At 46.4% G+C, this 20,707-nt stretch overlaps 1 protein-coding gene across 5 annotated transcripts; it reads left to right on the top strand.

Annotated features, from left to right (window-relative positions):
- Positions 1 to 1,740: 1,740 nt before the first annotated feature.
- On the top strand, positions 1,741 to 20,329 carry CCDC92 (coiled-coil domain containing 92). 5 transcript variants are annotated; one of them, XM_086761589.1, is made up of 5 exons: positions 1,741 to 1,801; positions 1,927 to 2,028; positions 16,941 to 17,087; positions 17,485 to 17,526; positions 18,977 to 20,329. In XM_086761589.1, exons 2-5 carry the CDS (start codon positions 2,022 to 2,024, stop codon positions 19,753 to 19,755), a joined length of 975 nt encoding a protein of 324 aa, XP_086617715.1. In that variant the 5' UTR covers positions 1,741 to 1,801; positions 1,927 to 2,021; the 3' UTR covers positions 19,756 to 20,329. The 5 variants fall into 5 exon arrangements, with proteins under 5 accessions (XP_086617715.1, XP_086617717.1, XP_086617716.1 ...); XM_086761591.1 differs by lacking the exons at positions 1,741 to 1,801; positions 1,927 to 2,028 and adding an exon at positions 3,157 to 3,262; XM_086761590.1 differs by lacking the exons at positions 1,741 to 1,801; positions 1,927 to 2,028 and adding an exon at positions 3,306 to 3,403.
- Positions 20,330 to 20,707: the final 378 nt, after the last annotated feature.

Genomic DNA, 20,707 nt, shown 5'->3' with positions numbered 1-20,707 from the left:
ATACGGAGAAGAGCCCAGAGCTGGCACTGGCAGGCGGGTGCTGCTCTGCCGCCGTCTGTGCTGCTGGGAGCCCTCCTTCCTCCATGACCTTGCGCTGTCTGCCCAGGCTCTGCAGCCTCTTGATTTATTTCTATATATAAACTTTGGAGCTGCTTCGTGTGAGCAACATGGCACATTTCCAACCCAGGCGGGCCAGCCCACGGAGGGCGTGCGGGGCTACGTGGCAGGAGATCAGAACAGTTCTTTCGCTGGGCCTGAGACAGGCTGGCCAACCTGCGACTCTCCGCTCAGCAGCAAGGTCCCGGCAATCCCTACAGATGATTGCATCCCATTAAATCCAGGCAAATCCAGCCGTGCAAGGAGTTCCCTGCTCTGCAGAGCTTGACCCTGTGGCTGAAAAATAAGCCGTGAAGGGACAGAGGTCTTTGAACTGAAGTCCAGGACTTAGAGGCCCTCAGATCTGGAGTTTGCTGGGTTTTCTGCCTGATCCTGTCAAATCATGGGAGTCAAGAAATGTGGATTTTATCTCAGTTTCCCCATGGATTTTCTGTCTGACCCTGGAATGGTTGCTTAGAGCCAGTCTTTGCAAGGATGCCTGCAGTTTCACAGAAAGATGTAACCGCAGGAAGCAGTGATAATTACACCAGAGGCACAACCCTCAGGCAACATAGGGCCTTAAGTACTGCTGCACATCGTATCATGGCTTTTTGTGATCTCTGATTTGGGTGGAGCATAAACAATGTGAGATTTTTCTGTAAGATGCCCATATCTCAGAGCCCTGCATTTGCATTTTGATGGATTGGGGATTTGAATTTCTGGGGAAAAACCCCTTGGCTATCTCTAAAGTTCAGGAGTTGTGATAGGGGCCAGAGCTTCCTCCAGCCCAGCTCCCTGCAAAGAGGAGTCACTGAGCTGTAATTAACTGTATTACACAGCACCCTCCTTTTCAGGATTTTTAAAGAGCTTTGCAGATATTAATGACACATATGGTCATGCTGGCAGCACCCTGCAAGGCAAAGCTATTCCCATTTCGAACATGAAGAAACTGGAGCAGCTCAGCGGGCCGCTCACCTGGCGAGGGGCAGCAGTTAAAGGATGACAAATTGGGGTGACATTTGCAGGGTGAAACTTCACAGTACCGAAAACTTCAGAGAAACTGGGGGGGGGTGTGGAAAAAATGCTTAGGGACTATTTCAATTTTATTTCTGAATGAATGCATTTTCATCCCTTTGATCCCAACACGTTTTCCTTACATGGGTTACAGGGGTCTGTTTCTGTTGTATGGATGTCACATCTTAAGACCAGTTAATAAAAAGCACGTTCTTTCCAACAACACAGCTGGGGGTTCTTCCTTCATCCATGTTAGGTTGTTAGGGATCCACACTGACTTCAGCATCTTTCTGTCTTTCCTGCCAGGAGGATTCTCGTGGCAAACGCATTTCTTTTTTTGGCACAGGTCCTAACTGAATCAGCCTCTCAGACTAGTTCATCACCTAACGGGATCCTAAATTAAGAGTCCACATTTTATATAGAAAGCTGGATGGATCTGCGATAAAATGGAAGGAGAAGCACGAACATGAGAGGACATGTTCTCTGGTCTGTGTCTGCCTGACATTGTAACCTGGTTTTTGAGTTCAGCTGCTGCACAGAGATGCCCCAAAGGAGGGATTCACCGGCGTCGGGGCCATGGCCACTACGTCCCGGGATGGGGAGCTGCCCGGGGGACGCTGCCCACAGACACCCCACACCAGTGGGACGCAGCAGCCTGCTCCCTCCCACTGCGGGGCCTTTCTCCATCACTGTGAGTACATGCAGATCTCTCCTGTACCAGTCTTTGCACTTCTAAATGCTCATTTAAACCTGGGCATCTTTGCTTTTAGCTGTGACTAAGAACTAATAAGCTTTCTTAAAAATATTTTCCTCTAGGGAATATTGGGCTTCATTTTCCCCAGCTTCAGGAGCCACAAGGTGCCAAGTACGTGTCGATCTGTTCTCCGTTGCCTCGCACCCAACAGGATCACATGGGAGGTACGCAGATCCACCAGCTTGCAGCTTAGTGTTGAGTTTTATATCGGTTAAGGCCTGAAGTAGCTGTCTGTGTTAGGTACAATACTTCTTTTTCCTTAGAAAATTATTATCTTATCTTCTATTTAGAAACTTTAATTGGTTTTTTTTTTCTGTTGGCCGCTTTAAAAAATCAAGTTTCTGTCTCTTAATTTTGAAGTCCCTGATAATTAAGTATTTTCTTTCCATTACGAACACAGAAAAGACCCTGTGTGCAAACCTGCACGCAAGATAAATCTTGCTAGGCTGTTCCCGTATGTGCCATTCACAGGAGCAGTGTCCTGGTCACGGGCAAATCCTCGGTTGCCCTAACCTCCCTGGACTCATTAGTTGTGTGGGAATTTCTGTGCGTGCCTGCCGGCGCGCGGGCTGTGCATCTGCCAGAAATACAATCGCGTGCCAGTGATCATGCCACGTGGCGCGATCTTCCGCGTGGTTTTATGCAGAAAATACAGATGCGCAAAGAATATCCGACCGCATACGGCTGCACATCCAGGACCCACCCAGCTGGTGTGCGGTTTAAGGTCACGGAAATGGCCGCGCAGAGCCAAGGTGCGTGTGCAGAAACGGACGGACTGCAGGAATTCCACTCCCGTGGCAGCTTGCTGCGTGGGGCCGTGGTGCAGCTGTGCTCGTTGCAGAGGGCTTGCAGGGAAACGCACACACGCGTGGCCGTGAACTACTGGGGCATGCGCCGACGCACGCTGACGAATTGCCAGGAGCGCCGAAATCCCTCCACGCACCCTCCTTTTTCTTTTCTCCACGCACGCACGTTGTCACGGCATACACAACTTTCTGGTCAGCGGCGTGTTTCCACCCCAGCTCCCAGTTCACACCGACACGCGTGTGTGTGCGCGCATGCACACCGCTTCGCACACGCGTGTGCGCGCGTCTGGAGCGGTGCGCACCCGCATCTGCAGGTGCACACGCAATCCCGCACGCGCGGTGTTCATGGGCAGCTGCACGTGCCTCCACGTGCCTCCGCGCGTACGTGCACACACCTGGGCGCGCGGGCGGGCGGGCGGGCGCGCGCCGCCCCCAAGCCCGCGAGCCAGGCGCACGCGCCCCCCGCCCCGCCGTGGGCGGGGATTGGCCGCGGCCGGTGACAGCGCTGACCCCCGTTGCCATAGAGACGGGCCGGGCTGCCGCAACCGCACCTGCGCCTGCGCCGCCGCCCCCGGTCCCCCCTCGGCGGCCGGTAAGTGCCGGCCCTGCGGGGCGGCCCTCGGCTCCTTCGGGTTGGTGCTGACTGACCGCGGCTGGCAGCGAGGGGTGGGCGGGCTCGGTGCGCCCGCGGCGGGAGGGAGCCGCCCCGGCACCGCCGCGCAGAGCTGAGCAGGTGAGGGGCCGGGGAGCGGCTGCGCCGGGCCGGCTGCGGGGGGCGACGGAACGCTGTCCCCCTGCGGCCCGCAGGGCGTTGGCGGCATCGCGATCCCCCCGGGGCTGGGTGTGGGGCGCCTTAGCGGCATCGCTGCTCCGTGAGGGGGCTGAGGGGCCTCCCCCCCACCTCAGACGCACCCACCGGCTGTCTCCCGGGCGGCGCCGGGCCCTCCCCTCGCCGGAGCCGGCGGGCGCGGGGCGTCCGGGCGCCCTGCTGGCCCCTCTCTGCGTTAGGAGAGGTGGTCGCTGTCCCGGGCCCTGCGCCGGCTGGAGAAGCAGCGCCTCGGGGGAGAAAGATCTTTTCCTCCTCCTCCTGCGGCGGCGGGGCGAGGGCAGCCCCCCGGGCCGCCGCTGTAACGCGGCGGAGAGCTGCGCGGAGGGTGCGGGGAGGGCTGCTCCGCGCCTCTCCGAGGGGCGCTGGCGCGGGACCAAAGTGCCTCCTTTCCTCCCTGAGGAGCGTCAAAGGCCCTTTTTCTAGGCAGCAGGGGAGAAAAGGGGTTATCCTGCAGCTCGCGTTACCCCTTCTCTTTCCGGTTCTGCTGGCTCGGGGGCAAGGACGTTTCTTTCCTTCCCGGTTGCCAATGTACCCTGGCTCCGGAGGGAGCGGCCCGCCCGTTCCCCTCCCTCCCCTGCGTCCCTCCGCACAATTCGGGTGTGCTCCAGTGAGCTGCCGACTCCCGCCCACACCCACTGGGGCAGGTTTTACATCCTTCCTCCTTCGCAGTCTGCATTTGTGTGGTACCTTTTCACTTTAGAAAGCGATAACAGTGTCGGTTTCATGGGTAACGCGGGGCCTGCAAAGAGGAGGATGGATGGGTGAATTGTGTACAATTTGGAGTGTGTACAATTCTTTATTTGAGCTGAGATTTTTTCCTGCTGAGGAGAATGCCTGTCCCTTGTGGATATGGCAGCAAAGAAGCGCAGGGCGTCCTCAGACATGCAGATTCTTCCAGCCGCAGAGATGCCCTGTTTCCCTACGCAGGACATGGGGTGGGACAGCAGGGAGGAAGGAGGGGCCCTTCCCACCGCGGACAACACTGGTATGCGTTTGAGTTTGCCTTACTGAATTGTGTAAAGCTGAGGCACTGAAGGTGAATAAAAACACAGAATCTGAGGCAGCCTGAGGGTGGAATTGTCCGTTTTGATCTGCATTGCAGGTGCATAAGAAGCATCCAGGCTACTTGTTGGCTTTGTCTAGATGGTAAGATGCTTAAGCTTAGAAAGCTTTATACATGCTTTTGCAATATAAATTATGCTCCTTCTTTTTTTTTTAAAAAGGACAAATGGCCGTGACTTTTTTTCCATATAACTCATTAGCTCATTAGTGATCGTAATTCTGTAGTGCTTTATTACGACTGAACCTCTGGGAGAGGCTCAACTAAATACAGACATGTATGCTCTTAAACTGCACAGTGCTTTTTGATTTGATTATTTAAAGCAAGTGCTTTATAAACAGGTAATGGCAGACTTGTAATACTGTATAATAATTTTTCAAGCTTTTGTTTGTACTGAGGTTCCAGCAGTCATTTTTAGTAAAATGGAGAGGTCATAACAGAGGAAAGTATCAGCTGCTTAAGAAGGAAAAAAGAATGTTGGCTAAACTGACACATAACTACTTGTTTTCGTGCTATTACCATACTTCTGCTTAGCGTATCTGTAAAGTTTCCTGCCATATCCCCTTAGGCGAAACAAAGTCTCATGACCAATCCAAGTGCTGTATGTAGTTTTCAGTTCAGTCGTTGTTGCAAACACTAAAATAACAATCTTAGTTCCTTTCTTAAAGTTGCTTCCTTCAGATTTCAGATATAATTGTATACTTTTAGGGCTTTTAAATTATTTTTTAAATGCATTTTGTCATTAGAGTTACAAAAATCAAACTCTGTTTGCCCTAATTTAAGAGGCTGTAGGTATTAAGGACAATGTATTTTTCATCCAGATCTACTACCTTAGTCAATTCTTTAGCAGGAGTAGGCAGAAGAAAAACTCCCCAGTGCTATTATTCCAGAATGTGGCCCATAATGTCAGGTAAAATACTGCTTGGATGTTATAAACAGTATAGTAGAGGGAATACAGTTGTAATAAACTAGTTTGTAAGTTTACTTTTAATACTATGTCACACACATTTCTAGGTGTCTCATTACTTTTCCATGGCTTAAAAACTGTGTTTTAAATGAGCTAAATTTTGAAGGATTGCTTTTATATCCTCAGGATTCACAGTGTATTGCAATACTTGTGTAAACAGAATATTATTATGTAATTAATCTTTTTGCTCAAGTTCATATTTAACCTCATTTTTCTTAGTAAAGTTGAAAAATATGTAGCAAATTATACTTTGTCCAGAGAACAGACATTCATCTTTCTGAAACCATTTATAATGTTTAAGATTTTTTTTGCTGACAAGTGACGCTTTCTGTATATATTTGTGTGTATATATGTGTGTCAGAACCCACCAAAAACAGTGGTGGGTTTTGGTGAGCAGTGATTTACTGAAAAATCGGCGTGTCAGATAACTTAATGTTATCTGTAAACAGTTAAATGTGTTCTGACCAGCCAGGTGCACAGCTTTTCCTACCGCTGGTTTAGAAAGCAAAGCTACAGGTGGAGAAAGGAAAGATCTAAGGATTTTGCTGGGGGAAAAAAAGATAGTTGTATGAAAAGTCTCTGGTTTGGCTTTCTGCAGCCTCTTTCCTGTCTGCTGCAGCACACAATAAAACATTGTGAGCAGCTGTGAAATGCTGAAAAGCGTAGAATAAGTCTGTGTGCCTTATTACAGCTTCCACACTGTTGTTATTGATACAAGTATGCTGCAATAAGCTAATGTTGTGTAACCATAACGAGTATTGTCAGAACAGTCTCTGGCAGAGCCTGTCCTGGCCCTGGGAACAATGCTGCAGAGTTCCGCTGCCCAGAGCGGGTGGGGTTGAAGCAGGGAGGGTGCCCTTTGTTCAAGCAAAGTCCTATCGCCAGAGCTCTGGTTTCCTTTCCCTCTGCAGCATGCCAAAACAAACTCTCTGCTCCTTTCTTGCGCACTGATCTAATGCGATATCTGAAAAAGCGAAGGCAGATAATGAACAGTGCGTTCAGTAGGGCCAGGTTTGAATGTTAGCCCCCTGGTTGCAACCTGCTGTACCTCACCTCGGATTCCTTCACTTGCTTGACGAGACTTGGCATCCTTTGTATATCTGGCTGAGTGCCTTCAATGAATGTCAGCCTGATGAGTTTCTGTGCTCGTTTTGAAGTGATATAAAAATTGTCTTTCTCTAAACAAGGATGTCCAGCAGTGTGATAATGGCGTTAGTCAGTATCCCATGTGACCAGTGAGTAATTTTGTCTAACGATGTTTTACTGTTATCTACCGGCTCATTGCTCCTGGTGATGTTACAGAGCATGGTACTATAAATGGGAGCAATACATTAATTTACTAGTAGAAGTTATAGGCATGAAAAAATACTGCTGAAAAGTGTACTCTGAGTGTATCAGAACTTCTGTAAGCTGTTAGGTTTTTTTAAAATAATCCTTGAAAAAAAGCCTTTTATTTGGATCGCTGTTCCTTTCCTGCTATTGAGGAGCATGTTTACTCATTTCACTCCTAGAAAACCTTTCAGTTATACTTAAAATGTTAAAATCCGTTGCTGCCTGTTGGTCCTAATTATTTGGGTGAGAGACAGGATTTAAGATCATTGCTTGACTGAAAACTGTAAAATTTCATGGTTTCTCCCTAAATAAAATGATAGCTGCCTCTGGAGAGGCTGAAAATACGGCAGGGAACAGTAGCTCCCTGTCATCTGAGTCAGTGGCAGAGGGAGGGCACAGAAGGTGCAGCATATCGCATCTCTGTGGAGTAGAGGTGTCGAGCTTAGGAAGAGTCCATCTGTGTGAAAAAAATCGTGTGAATGATGTCATTAGCGGCAGGTTTTCTTTGTGATAAAAGTATGTGTGCTTGTTTGCTTTCCATTCCTCATGAAACCTTGATTTAACCTGTCTACAGTTTTATTGTCTCAATTTGAGATATCTGGGTTATGTAAGCAAGACTGTAAAGCACCTCTGTTTAAAATTCTTGGTCTTGACATCTTATTTACTTTAAAAAAATAAATAAATCTTATGCTTGCTTAAGAGAGGACTGAGGCATAGGTCATCACCACTGCTGCTGGATTTCCTTAATCAGCTGCTCTCCAAACCTTTACTTTAGCAAAGCAGAGACCAATTTTTATATGTTTGATCGTAGTTGCTGTCCTAAAATAATAAAATCAATGGCTTATGAAACAGCATCACAAAATGCATTAGAGAAAAGCATGCTCCTCATCCTGTTAAACTTGCCTGGAAATAGTTGTGTTGTTCTGTGGAGCTGCTGTTCCAATAGCTGTTCTCTGTAAACTGATCTCTCCTCAGAGGACAGGTTCATTTAGCTTGCCGTAAGACTTCGGTGCCTTTTGATGTATTTCACAAATACGATAGGTAAACTCTGCAAATCACGATTTCTGCAGTTCTCGCAGTGGGAGCTGAAGCTCAGGTGGGTGCCTGGAGCTGGTGCTGCTGCAGGGAGCAGTTCTGCCTCTACCACCCTCTGCCCTGGTTACTGATTTTCTGTGCCTCCCCCCACCCCACCCCAGGCCTTCCCTGTCAGCCACGCAGGGGTCTGCGGTGCTGCATGGGGGAGCCATCACCTGAAAAACAGCCAGTGGGAAAACAGATTTGTTTTTAGCAGCTGGGCCAGTTCCCTGACCTGGTTCACTGCACGGCCAGGAAGGTGATTTTGAAGCGTTTCAGAAATGCAACAGTAAATTCTTGCTCAGTATGTGCAAGTGGAAGGGGTGAGACAGTCACAGCGAGCTGGATAGCTCAATGGTTGCATGCCTGTGTGGTGGCAGGTGATTGTCCTCTTATGGGGGGGGGGAATGCCCAAGTCATTTATGTGAAACTAGCATAGTAAATTTTTTTTGTTTGTGTTTCATTAAGCCTTCATAACTGGGAAATTTAGAAAAAAAATGATACAAATACATATTCTTTGAATTCTTGTGCAATTCCCATACTCCTGATCATGGAGAATAAAATTAAAAGACAACATAAAGTGTTCATAAGTGAATATTTAATATCTTAAAAAAACCCTTGATTTTTCCATAGTACAGTATAATTTCTAAGCATAAATTTGGAGTTATACTGAACATATCCTTGTAGAGAAACCTCCTGCAGCCCACCTTACTAGCTTCAATCCTGATTCAGCTTTAACTGAAGCTGAAAAGCTTTCTTAATGACTTTGAAAGAAGTAGGACCAGGCTCACTTTTAGTGTAACATTGATAATGGTGTTAGTCTGGGAAGACTGAATTTTAGCTTCCTTTTCATTCCCCTTCTGACAAAAGAAATTACTTCAGTAGAAAGACTAACGTGGCTTTGTAACATTATAAATGACTAGTTGTGATGTGATTGGGGTGCAATCTGTGTTCTGGGGCTTTGATGGAGATTATATTAAAATAACAAACTATTTTATCCTCAAAATGAAGGGGTGAATAAAATAGGCCATTCATCAGGACCGTGTGCTAGAAAGCAGAAGAGAACCAACCTGTTCCTCTGAATTATGATGTAACACATTACTCATAAGGGCTTTTATTGTCACTTTAAGAAAATAAACATTACATGGACTTCATAATTGTTAAAGGGGTTCTTCTGAAGTCATCTGTGTTATTTGGATAATATATGATTTGTTTCCCGAAAGTGAGTTATGCCCAAGTTAGGTCATTTTCATTGGCTAATCTTGACAGCTATACAGCCATAGCACTGCATATCCTAATATTGGTCAGAATAATTGTGTCTCTCTAAAATGCCACTGCAGGACCATCTGAGTTGATTCTCAAATAGCCTCTGTCACAGTAGTGATCGTAACATCTGATTACTTTTAGTCTGCTTCCATTGTGACAGCTTTGGGGTTATGTGATCTCAAGGACAGAAAACTCCACATGAATTACACTTGTCAGTCTTCAGGACTTCAAGTAGACATTCAGGCACGTAAGCAGTCAGCAGTTTCTGTGCAAAGTACTGGCTTGTTCATTTAGAGCATCTAGAGGAATTAAATCAGTGCTACCAGCAGTGTGTCCACTTAATTATTCTTCCTGCTGCCATAGCAATTGCTGTTGGAGTAACAAAAAAAAAATTCTTACTGAAATACTAAAACCTGTGCTTCCTCAGAGACATTGAGAGATTAACTGTAAAGAGTCTGCAGAATCTCTGATCAGAAGATGAAGGAGAAGCAGGGCAGAAAAACAACTGAGTAAGAGAGCACTGAAAAGCATTAGAAATAAAAAAGGAGATGAGAAAGCAAAATCGAATCCTTCCTCTGGGAGGAGAGTGGCACGTTTCCTTTTTCCCCTCAGTTGTCTCCAGGAGAAAAAACGACTGATTTTGCTTGGCTTAAAACACACAAACTAAATGAATATGGAAGCAAGTTATTGGGACAATAATTACGTGTCAGTATTGTTATACTTTAACAGAGAAGGCAGAGGAAGAGGGGGACAGAGTTGGTGCTCCAAGATGTACTCTTTACCGATAAGGGAGCACTGGAGAAGGGGAAGGACATTCAGAAGATGGGCAGGCCTTGCGTGTAGTCTGAAAAACATGACTTCAAGAAGTATTGAACTAGTTAAAGCGGTTCAGTCTAATGCACAGATGAATGAGGGGTGACCATAAACCTGAAACTGTGTGGTAGCCTGTTATTAAACTGTGTTATTGCCGGAGCTACATTAGCGGAAGTACAATGGTATGACTTCGGGCGAAGAGGGGCTTAAAGCAAATGTCCAGGCAGAAAGAGAGCAAAGCCCTCGAGCTGGCTGTGGAGACGGCAGGGTTTCCTTTATCGTGTCCTTTGAAATAAGCTGAATAAGCACTTTGGGGATGGCATATGTCTCTGGAGATGGAGAGCTGATCTAAGCAAAGAGCAGCTAACTGTCTGTCAGCCGGACATTTTATCGTTAGAGCTACATTATGCAGAAACGTTTGGTCAGTTCAGTGACGATCTTTAAAATGGGGACTGGCTAGAACTCTGAAGGTTCTTATGAGAAGACTCCTGTGTCCTTGATTAGTTCTTGAAGTTGCATTTTGTATCGCATCCAAAAAGCATTTTGGCAGCTTTTGTCACATTTTGAGGGGGCACTGGCTAGATACCAGTTGAGAGGAAAATGCCTGCCAGCCTGTACGTGTTTCAGGAAGATTTGGATATGTGTTGGCAGCGACCTAAAGCAGCTTCTCAGGTAATAGTCACCCCATCGATGTAAAAGGAGGTTATCCTGTTTAGTTTAGTGGATACCAAACAGGAATGAAAATGTTAAATAACCTCGGTGGTTTGGGCTTCACTCCAGTAGCTTCCTTTGGGCTGTGTCTAAAGTCACAGGTTAAGCGCCTCCCTCCTCTTGTCTTGCAGTGGGGTATAGAGGTGTCCTTGTGCAAAGCACCTAGTACACAGCCGGCTGCTCACTGCCTTGGAATGTTTTGAACTCTGTCCAAACACCTAAGAGCAGAAAAGGTCTGGAGGACTTGAGGCTCAATCTTTGAGCTGTCTGCAGACCTACATTCCTAGCTGTATCTAGAAACATTTTGTGATGGTGGTCATCCTGAGAAATGGGAAATTCTGCATGTTTTAAGGGTGGAATGCAGCGTATTGTCCAGGTACAGCTTGTGTAACTGTGACACGTTGGACACTGTCGGTGTTCAGCACAGGTCTCACTGCGAAAGTGGAGGTGTGGTACCATTGCAGTGTTGGACATTAACGATTTATCATCCCTATCAAATTACATGTACATTCCTAGTGGGAGTTTGCCTAGCTCTGCATTGCACAGTTTCCTTTGTATAAGAACATAGCAAGCTTTTTTTTTTTAAAGTTGCTTTGGAGACAAGAGGGGAGGGGGGACAACCATAGTAACGTAACTGTTCTGCGGTGTGTGCAGTTACAGCTTTCTTCCCAGCATTGGCTTAATTTATCTGACGAAACCCAGCCAGAGACTGGTTGCTTTGAGAGCTGTCCTGCCAATTTCCATGGTGAGAGAGTGAAGATTGCTCATCTGGGCTATTAAGGGCTCAGGTGACTTCCACGCTTTGCTATTTTGTTTGTGCTTTTTGATCGTAGCCTTATTCTTGGCTCCACATTCTTGTTTCAGCGAGCAGGAGGTGAAATCAGCCGAGTGCAATCCCAGAACTGCTTTATAGGATTTCCTCTTTGAAACCCCCGAGGGAGCTGTACCTGAGCACGTTGATTGATTTCCCCTTCAGACCAACCCCTCCCAAGACCGTGTTTTCTGTGAGATCTCAGCTGCCCCTGAGAGCCCTTGCTGGATGTGATTTGTGGCCGAGTGCTATGCACCAAGAAACAAGGGATTAAGAGTTGTTAAGGAACTTGGAGTAGCTGTAGAGCCTGCTAACCAACCCCCTGGAAATAAATCAGTGTCTCCGTAGGGAAGTGGTGGGAAAATGTTCACTGACTTGTATGAAAATGAACCATTAATTTTTTTCATATATTTGTTTATTTTTCATTAGATTTCCTGAGTCTATTCCTGTTTTTAAAACTTTCTGACAGATTGCAGGGCCGGTAGGTCTCACTTGCATCATATCCTCCGAGCTGCTGACAAATTTTAGACTAAATAAAATGTTTTATGCAATCATAGTAGCTTTCACTAATGGTATACTTGAGAATGCAGAATGGAAGAGGTGCTGTCACTTTATTATAACTGGTTTTAAAGTTTCAGTGTATGGTTTAACTTTGTTCAGTTGTCAATGTCTGTGGCTTTAAAAATCCGTTTATATTTTTGCATAGTATCCTCTGATCTTTGCACACCCTACATGAACAAGGAAGTTGATTAGTTCTAAGATGTTATGAAATGTACAAAATATGCAAACTGGCTGTAAGTGAGGAAACAGAAGTAAAGGCCTTCAGTGTTTTAGTAATCCAATTATTCGATATTTAATAATCTAATTATTCAAAGCCAGCTGACTTGGAAAACTAGTTGTATGCAAATGACTTCCCAGTTATACATGAGCATATTTTCCTGCTGCGACTTCAAAAAAAGAAAAAAAACCAACAAACAAACAAACAAAAAAACTCAAAAACTGAAAACCAGCAAACAACCCAGACAAAAGAAAAAAAAACCTACCACCTCACAAAACACTCTTTTCTGACAATATGCTTTAAATTGAAATACATGATTTGGGTGGGCTTCATAAAGGCATCCTCACACTAAATCATAAAGTCGTAACAGTCTGGAAAACAAACAGCACTGAATCTCAGTGGAAGCAAGTAGTGTCCCCTCTTGCCCTCTCCTGCAGCAGTGTGGTGCCTGTGAGCATCAGGAGGGTCCCAGTCAGGAGGTCTGCTTCTCCCCTGGGTTCTGTCCCTTTACAAAATACATGTGGTGTCTCCAGGCTCTTTAGCGTAATGTTTCTTCGGGTGTCTGGAGATATTCTCTTGTCTGACCCAAAAGCAGACTGCCAGGGCAGTGTTTAAATAGCACTGCCAGTCAGTATTCTCTGTAGGGAAGTTAAGTCCTTCATATTGATTATTGAGTAATTCCTCAGTAAAAGCACTTAGCCATCTCAGCAGTATTTTTCATATGGTAAACAATTCCAAAATCACAAGCTGCCACCAGCAAAGCAGGAAAAATAAAATCACCCCCCGCTGGCATAGCTGGAGAAATCAGAACAGGCTGTGCAAGCAGGATAAGTAAGGTGTTAAGGCATGCCCCGCAGAGGTTTTTGTACCTCGCACACTGCACCCCTGCTACCACAGGTGGTGTTTGCTGGAGGCAGTGCCGCTGGTGTCCAGCTGTGGGGTTCCCCCTTTCAGGAGTGCTCTCCTGGGATGTCATGCTGAGAGGCTTTTCCCCCTCCTGTTAACCTTCTCTTTCTGGTCTTCAGAAATGGCCTGGTTGATAGACTTGCCCGAGAGCGGATGGATTGGCCTGGCTGTTGGCCTGACTTACTGCATATCTGTATTGTCAATCTTCTTGTGTCCAGTTCAGTTGTATTGTCTCTAGGCGCATAAACCAATCTGATCTTGTTCTAGAAAGAGAAATATTTTCGCTTTAGCTGGCTTCTGCTTTTGCAGTTTGGCCAGCTTTTTAGTTAGGCAGTGGCTAAAAATGTTCCTAGAGGGAAAAATATTGCTGAGCTTAGAACTGGGTGAAGTGCAGGTGATCGTGGGTATCTAGAGCCATTCAGACTGCAGATGTGAGGGGTTTTAATCTCTCATTTGTGCAACAGACATTTCCTTATAAGTATGGCTGCAAAAGCCATCAAAAATATTTTTAATGTTATGCTAATGAGCTTGGGGGACAGATAATGCATATTCAATTGAAATCAAATTCATCCAGATCTCAGGCTTTAGTAATATTAAATCTAATGTGGTTTAATATTTGGTGTAAAATAATTACAAAGTGAATAGTGGCTTGGAATATGTCCTTGTTAATACCAATTTGCACAACTCTAAGCAGATTTCATAGCAAAAGCATCTCTGCATAGGGTCTGGGGTGGTCTTGTCCCCTTCCCCTGTTGTTACGGTGGGAGGTTTTGGCTGTTTCCCAGAACAGTGTTTGTATGAACTGTAAAAAAGATGTGACGGGCGGGGCAGGGTGGGGTCTGAACTGAAGCTGCTGCCCATAGGTTGTGTGGCAGCTCTGACCTTACCACGGTGGCCTTCCCTGTCCCTTGAGCGAAAGGAGAGGGGACGGGCAGACAACCAGGCTGCAGTGAGGAAGAAGAGCACAGGCAGGTTGCAGAAGGCTTGTAGGGAAAGTCAGCCCTCCAATCCTTTATCCTCAGGGGAGAGGGGCCGCCGCTAAAATTCATAGTGCATTGATTTAATTGCTCTCACTGATTAATGCACTGGCGCTGCAGGGACGATGATGCTCTGGTGCTGGTAATTTTTATTTTCTTCCTAAGCCTGTAAAACTAGCCTGGCTCTGATTATTCTTTATTTTCTTTAGAGTAGGTAATCCTAGTGTGGACGTCAAGATGTAAGAGATCAAGGTGAAAAAACAATCGAGGGGATTAATAGTGACAGCCTTGTTTTACTTTTTCTAGCATTTAGAAATGAGTTTTTAAACAACGTATTTATTTGCAAGGACTGAGTTTGTTGCTGGTGATGAAGTCTTTATAGTTAAAGGCGTAAAGCCACCGTCAGTAACCACTGTGATAACAAAGGCTTTGGGCTGTTATGTGGAGGCTCTTCTTTCACCTAGCACTGTCAGTGCTTAGAGCTTCTTGTGGAAAATGCGTGTTGTGATCCCTTCTGAGCCTTGGTGTACCGTGCAGTCTGAGCTCCAGCCGTGGACGCTGTACGTTTTTATTCTGCTGTCGCATTCAGTCGGGAAGAGTTTAATCATCACTTAAGAAATTGGATGATTCAGTAAAGCTTCTGTCTGTCTGAAGTCAGCTTTGCAAATAAGATGAAGTCACTTTGAAAATGTGACATAGCTAAAATATCATCAATCCTTACAATTAATGGCGCCCCACAGTAGTTGCTGTGGCCTGCGTAGCCCAGTGACGCTGTGGGCAGCGCGGGGTACCGCCGTGGTAGTGACGGAGCGTCAGTGTGTCTGCTGCCGGGCTGTGGAAAGCCGTCACGGCTCAGACCAGCTGCTCTTCAGAAGTCACAGAGCAAGAGCCTGTTTGTTAGAGCACAACCCAGTTTATTTCTTATTTAGCCAACTCACAAGTCTCTTCAGAATATTTTTGGTCCATAATTTTTGCTTGTTTGCTGATGATGGTGATTGCAAAATGACCTGTTCCACTCAACAAAGCACAAGTTGGCACCGTTACCCTCATTCTTCTTGAGCACTGAATGTAATTTTTGATCCCTGTTATAAAGTAACCAAGAGCTCTGTTGTGCCCCTTGCACAGAAATGGATACACTGGACGTCTTTGACTTTTTTTAAAGAAAATCAAATATATGCTCCTGTAGGGATAAGACAGTTGCTGATGTCAGTTAAGGTCACACATGAAATCAGGAAGGCGCTGTGTGTGTTTGTATTTCCCCTCTTCCCCAAGGCGCAGGAGCACCGAGCCTGCTGTTCCTTTGGGGAGTGAAAAGTATAAAATTAGAGGCAGGGCTGTGTTATGTTCAGGGATGACAGAAGTGTGGTACTTTCTCTGAGTGTATGTTCTACCAATTTAAAACTTTTGGGATCACATTTTTGTCATAAAACTACATGAGGCAGCCACGGGATGGAATGGAGGTCTATCTTATGGACAACGTGTGGTCCCGTAATTACAGACGGTGGCTCTAATGCCATTGCACATGGTTGTCTGGGCAACGGGACTCCTGATTCTTCACTTATCTTTGTAACCTGAATGCTGTAATTGTTTTGACAAAACGACACAGATAACGGCATTTGGCCTTTCACACTGTAATGACAAAGCTAACGCTCCTCATGCCTCAGCAGTGTTTAACCACTTTAGCGGTCTCCTCCCTCCTTGGCTGGATTACTGGGCAGCAGGAGAGGGCTGTGGTGGCTCCCAGCGCTGGCCAGCCAGCTCACCAGCAGTGCACAGGGTGCCAGAGGCACTGAACTGGCTTCCCAGAGTTTTCAGAAAGCTATCCAAGCATGACAGCTTTCTTGCTACAGAATTGTGAAGTGTGGTAATGTGGAGCTGTTGAGGACGTATGTTTCTGGAAAGTTCTTCTCATGGAGACCCAGCAGCCTCTATAAACCAGCTGCTGGTGGAGCAGCACCATGCGCTTGGCTGCAGCAGCATTGCTCAGCCCCCTGCACACAGAGCGTGGTAACGATCACACAGCGAGATTCAAGAACTAGAAGTATACCTGAGTGATTTTCTGCTTTGAGGTTGCAGGATGATTGCATACTGTCCTCGTTGCTTTTTCTCATTAGTATGCTCATTTTAGAGCCGAAATTTCACTAGGAAACAGGTCAGTAATCAAACACATGTCATAATGGACATGGTGACCAGGGATCACTGGGCACCTGGTCACTCCTGTTTGTGCTGCTCCTCCAGCAGTCCTTTAATGTCACGGAGAGCCCCAGGGCACAGCGGTGCCTCTCCACGGGAAGCACCTGCCTGCGCCTGGAGCGAGGAGCTATTTTTACCTCTGCATCCGGGAATTCATTTGGGAGCCTGTATCTCTGCCTCTGCCAGACAGATGTTCCTCGGCAGTTTGGCCAGCAAGACAGAGGGACATAGTAGCCCATTTCTCAGAACTCCGCTTTTAACTTGTAAGCAGATTAGAGACTTAGTCTGTCTGAAGTTAATCCTTTAAATGTGTTAACTCCAAACAAATGAGTTCCCTATGCTGCTCTGGCCTACGGTATAATTAGGCTTTCTATGAACTTAGAGCACTTCTAATTGAAATAGTCATGAAACAGAAAAACCTTTTGTGGCCTTTGCTTGATTGCTCATCAGTTCGTTAATAGTAGAGTTCAGATGCTCCTGCTGAGCCTGGCTGTGGAGCGAGGATCGCTGTATGTACAGGGTAACTCACTGTTACAATTCTGCTCACTGACAGGGCAGCTGCAGGTCAGGATGGCCACTTCGAACCTGGAGAACCAGCTACAGAGTGCCCAGAAGAATCTGCTGTTTCTCCAGCGGGAACATGCCAACACGCTGAAAGGCCTGCACGCCGAGATCCGCCGCCTGCAGCAGCACTGCACAGGTAGCTGGGAGAGTGCTGGTGCTGATGGGGTCCTTAATCCTTTTCACAGAACGGAGTAACGCTTCCTCCTCCAGCAGTGGGACCTCAGCAGCAAAGCCCACCACCAGGGTACATGCCGCGTGATCGGCATCTCGGGGCACGACTGGGTGATCGTTAAGCAAAGATTTTTTTTTTTTTTTTTTTTTTTTTTCCCCAAAAAAAGAAAGGCAGCATGTCACCTGATAGTTCCAGTTGGTTTACAGACTTGATAACTTGCAGTGGGTCTCCTGTTATTGCTTCAGGTGGGGGGAAGAGTGCTGTGTGTTTTTATTGCAGTGTGCCATTGTAAACATGCTCACCAGGTGCTGTATGGGGTAGATGATGTTGTTCTAACAAAAATAAACAATTTTTTCCTCAGATTTAACCTATGAGCTGACTGTAAAGATTTCAGACTTGTCAGGTAAGGAACACAGCATTTTTCTTTTAATGTTCTTGTTAAACTTCCTCATAGTTTTAAATGTATTTTCGCCATTACAGGTAGGTGACTTCTAAATTCTGAAGGTGTAAGAGCTGTTTTCTACTTTCCAGACTTACTGTTATTTATTAAGTAAATGCCACAAGTTCTTAACAAGATCACCTAGGAAATCTCTGAAAGAGCCAGGAACAGAAGGGAGAACTGTTGGCTCCTCTCTGTTATTAGACAGTCGGCTCCCTGCATGCTGTATGGGAACAGGGAATGTGGATTTTGGGGGCAAAAGTGTGAGACTCACTCGTTAAAACTTATCTGGTACTGTAATTACACCACAAAGCTTTTATTTATTTTTATATATAGATGCGCTAGATTCTAGTTATTTCACATGTATTATGTTATCAGCAGGTGAAGCACAGGAATAAAATCCTCCCTGGGAGGAGCCTCTCATATCAGGGATAGTGTGGGACAGGCCATGTATTGCAGAGAAGAGAGCACGCGGGCAAATTCGGCACAGTAGCTGCGCAGCTTTGCCTGTGCTCAGCATTCTCTTGTTTCTTGGTATTGCAGTGTTGCTCAGATGCTTCTCATCACAGGGTTTGCAGAGTAGGTGGTGGATCAGCAATGCTGCTGTGTTGCTGCCCAATGTGGAGGGGACGACACCTGACACTTCATAGCCGCTAGCCCTGTGACACAGGGTGCTTGTTATTGGAGAAATTCAGGCTGCTGGTCTCTGTTAAACAGCTGGGAAGCTGTCCCACTGTAATAACCAAGGGAGGAGTGACAAAATCACCGCATGCACCCTGTGTGAGGGCAGGGGTGCTGAGATGGGCCAGCCTGCCTGCCCCTGATGGTGTGGCCTCACCGGTGCAAGAACCCCTGGCGTTACGGGGTGATGTGTCACGCTCTTGTGAAGAGACGGCAGCCAGGCTCCGCCACCGAATCCCCACAGAGCCTGCTACAGCAGCAGAGCTGTACTGCAGAGGCAGGCACACCTCTGCCTTACAGTCACGGGCCTGAGCTGCCCATGTGCCGCTGACGCCTGCGCATGTCTGCCTGGAGAGCTCCGACAGCCGCTCCATCGCTCTTTCCAGCCAGTCTGGCATTTGCAGTGGGAGAAGTTCCTCTTAATAACCAAAGGATTTGCAAAATGGCTCCAATTCTGAGCATGTTCAGCAAGCACAGTTTCTGTAACCCTTGTTCCCTGGAACATGTGAAGCATCAACACTATGAAACCGTGGTGAGTGGCGCTAGCTCATCAGCACTTCCTTAAAAGCTGTCCCAGTGCTTCTGAATATGAAGTAATTTTTAAGAGTATTAGCTGAAGGTAGTATTTGGGATTTCTCTGATGGCTTTGGGATGGCAAAAGGAACCCTATTGCACTATTTTATATAGTGGCTACTGTTAACTTGAAACGCTTCTGCTTTTCCTGTTCTTCTAGGAAATGGTAATTCAAGAAGTGATGAACTCAAAAGAAAGTGCGAAGATCTTGAAGCTCAGCTGAAAGCCAAAGAGGCTGAAAATAATGAATTATTGAAAGAACTTGAACAAAAGAATGCGATGATAATGGTGCTGGAAAACACTATTAAAGAAAGAGAAAAGAAGTATTTGGAAGAGCTAAAAATGAAAAGCCATAAGCTCAATATGTTGTCCAGTGAACTAGAGCAGAGAGCGAGCACTATTGCTTATTTAACTTCCCAACTGCATGCTACTAAGAAGAAGCTGATGAGTTCGAGTGGGACTGCGGAGGGGACGCCTTCCGGCAGTCCCGTGTTGTCCAGCTATAAGCCGTCCCCTCCCAAAGACAAACTGCCGGAGACTCCGCGGCGCAGAATGAAGAAGAGTCTGTCAACACCGCTCAACCCCGAGTTTGAAGAGGCCTACAGAATAGGATCGGATAGCCGGAAGCTGCTGTTGCGAGAGCCTGTGGATGCCATGCCTGATCCCACTCCCTTCCTGTTGGCCAGGGAAACGGCAGAGGTCCATCTTATTAAGGAGAGGCCGTTAGTTATTCCACCCATTGCTTCAGATCGTGCATCCAGTGAATCGCACAGCAGCCCAGCCCGAGAGAAGCCGCACAAGGCACACATTGGGGTGGCGCACCGCATCCACCATTCCGCGCCGTCCCAGCCTCAGCCGGAGGTCGAAACGCTGGCAGTGGATCAGGTCCACGGAAGCAAAGTGGTCAGAAAGCACTCAGGGACAGACAGAACTGTTTGAGTAAAATCACTGAAACGCTCTACTCTACTCTGTTGCTGTTTATGCACTGTGATCCTGTAGGATAAATAGCACCTGCAGTGAAGTTTCTTTTGACGCCCCATGCATGCCAAACTCCTTCCAGACACATCATTACTAGTTTATGCTCCTCTAACGAAACCTAACACGACTGTGTGCATATGGCAAGGTATATAACTACTAAACGCTGTGGCCAAATCAGGGGTACCTGACTGCTTGCTTCTGAGCACTGCTCCGTTTATTGTAACTACACGTGTGGACAAAGGCACAGGCTGCAGGCTGCATTTTTGATCAGTATTAGTGAAAACAAACTTAACCGTAAACCTGCAGCGCTAGGTGTTGGCTATTAACATCCGAACTGTCAGTGGGTCTCGTCTTCACTGTGTGAGCGCCTCCTGCACCAACACCAACCTCCGTGACAAAGCCTTTCTCACAGTAGCACTGAAAATACTGCACATGTGCGTACACTTCACACTGAACTAAGGACACCTTTTCCTTCACGTGCACATGCTCTCGATTGCAAATTGCAATAGTTTCTCAAAATCCTGAGAGTCCCAGCAAGTGTACTTGATTAATCCTACATACTTTGGTTTGTGGCTTTAAGTAAAATCAGGGGGAGCGGGGCTGGGGAGAGGGGATAAAGCACTCTTTTAAAGGGTTAATGATCCTCCTAGAGTACAAACACTGGATTGGTGGGTTGTGGGGGGCGGTTTTTTGTTGGTTGTTTGTTTAATGAATGGCTGGATTACACATTTTACACTAGTCAGTACACTGCACTTGAGCACCTTTCATACTGGCTTAGAGCTCCTTCTTTTCCACAGAGAAAACGTAACTGGCTGTCCAATATGGAAAGGGTTCTTTATCTTCTGCACTTTTTTTGGGGGGGGGGGTTGTTTTGTTTTGTTTGTTTGTTTTGTTAAGGGATTATTTTTGTTTC

Source organism: Chlamydotis macqueenii, chromosome 17 (assembly GCF_036417535.1).
Source record: "Chlamydotis macqueenii isolate bChlMac1 chromosome 17, bChlMac1.mat, whole genome shotgun sequence".
Classification (NCBI taxonomy): Eukaryota; Metazoa; Chordata; class Aves; order Otidiformes; family Otididae; genus Chlamydotis; species Chlamydotis macqueenii.
This window is presented reverse-complemented; position numbering and strand designations above follow the sequence as displayed.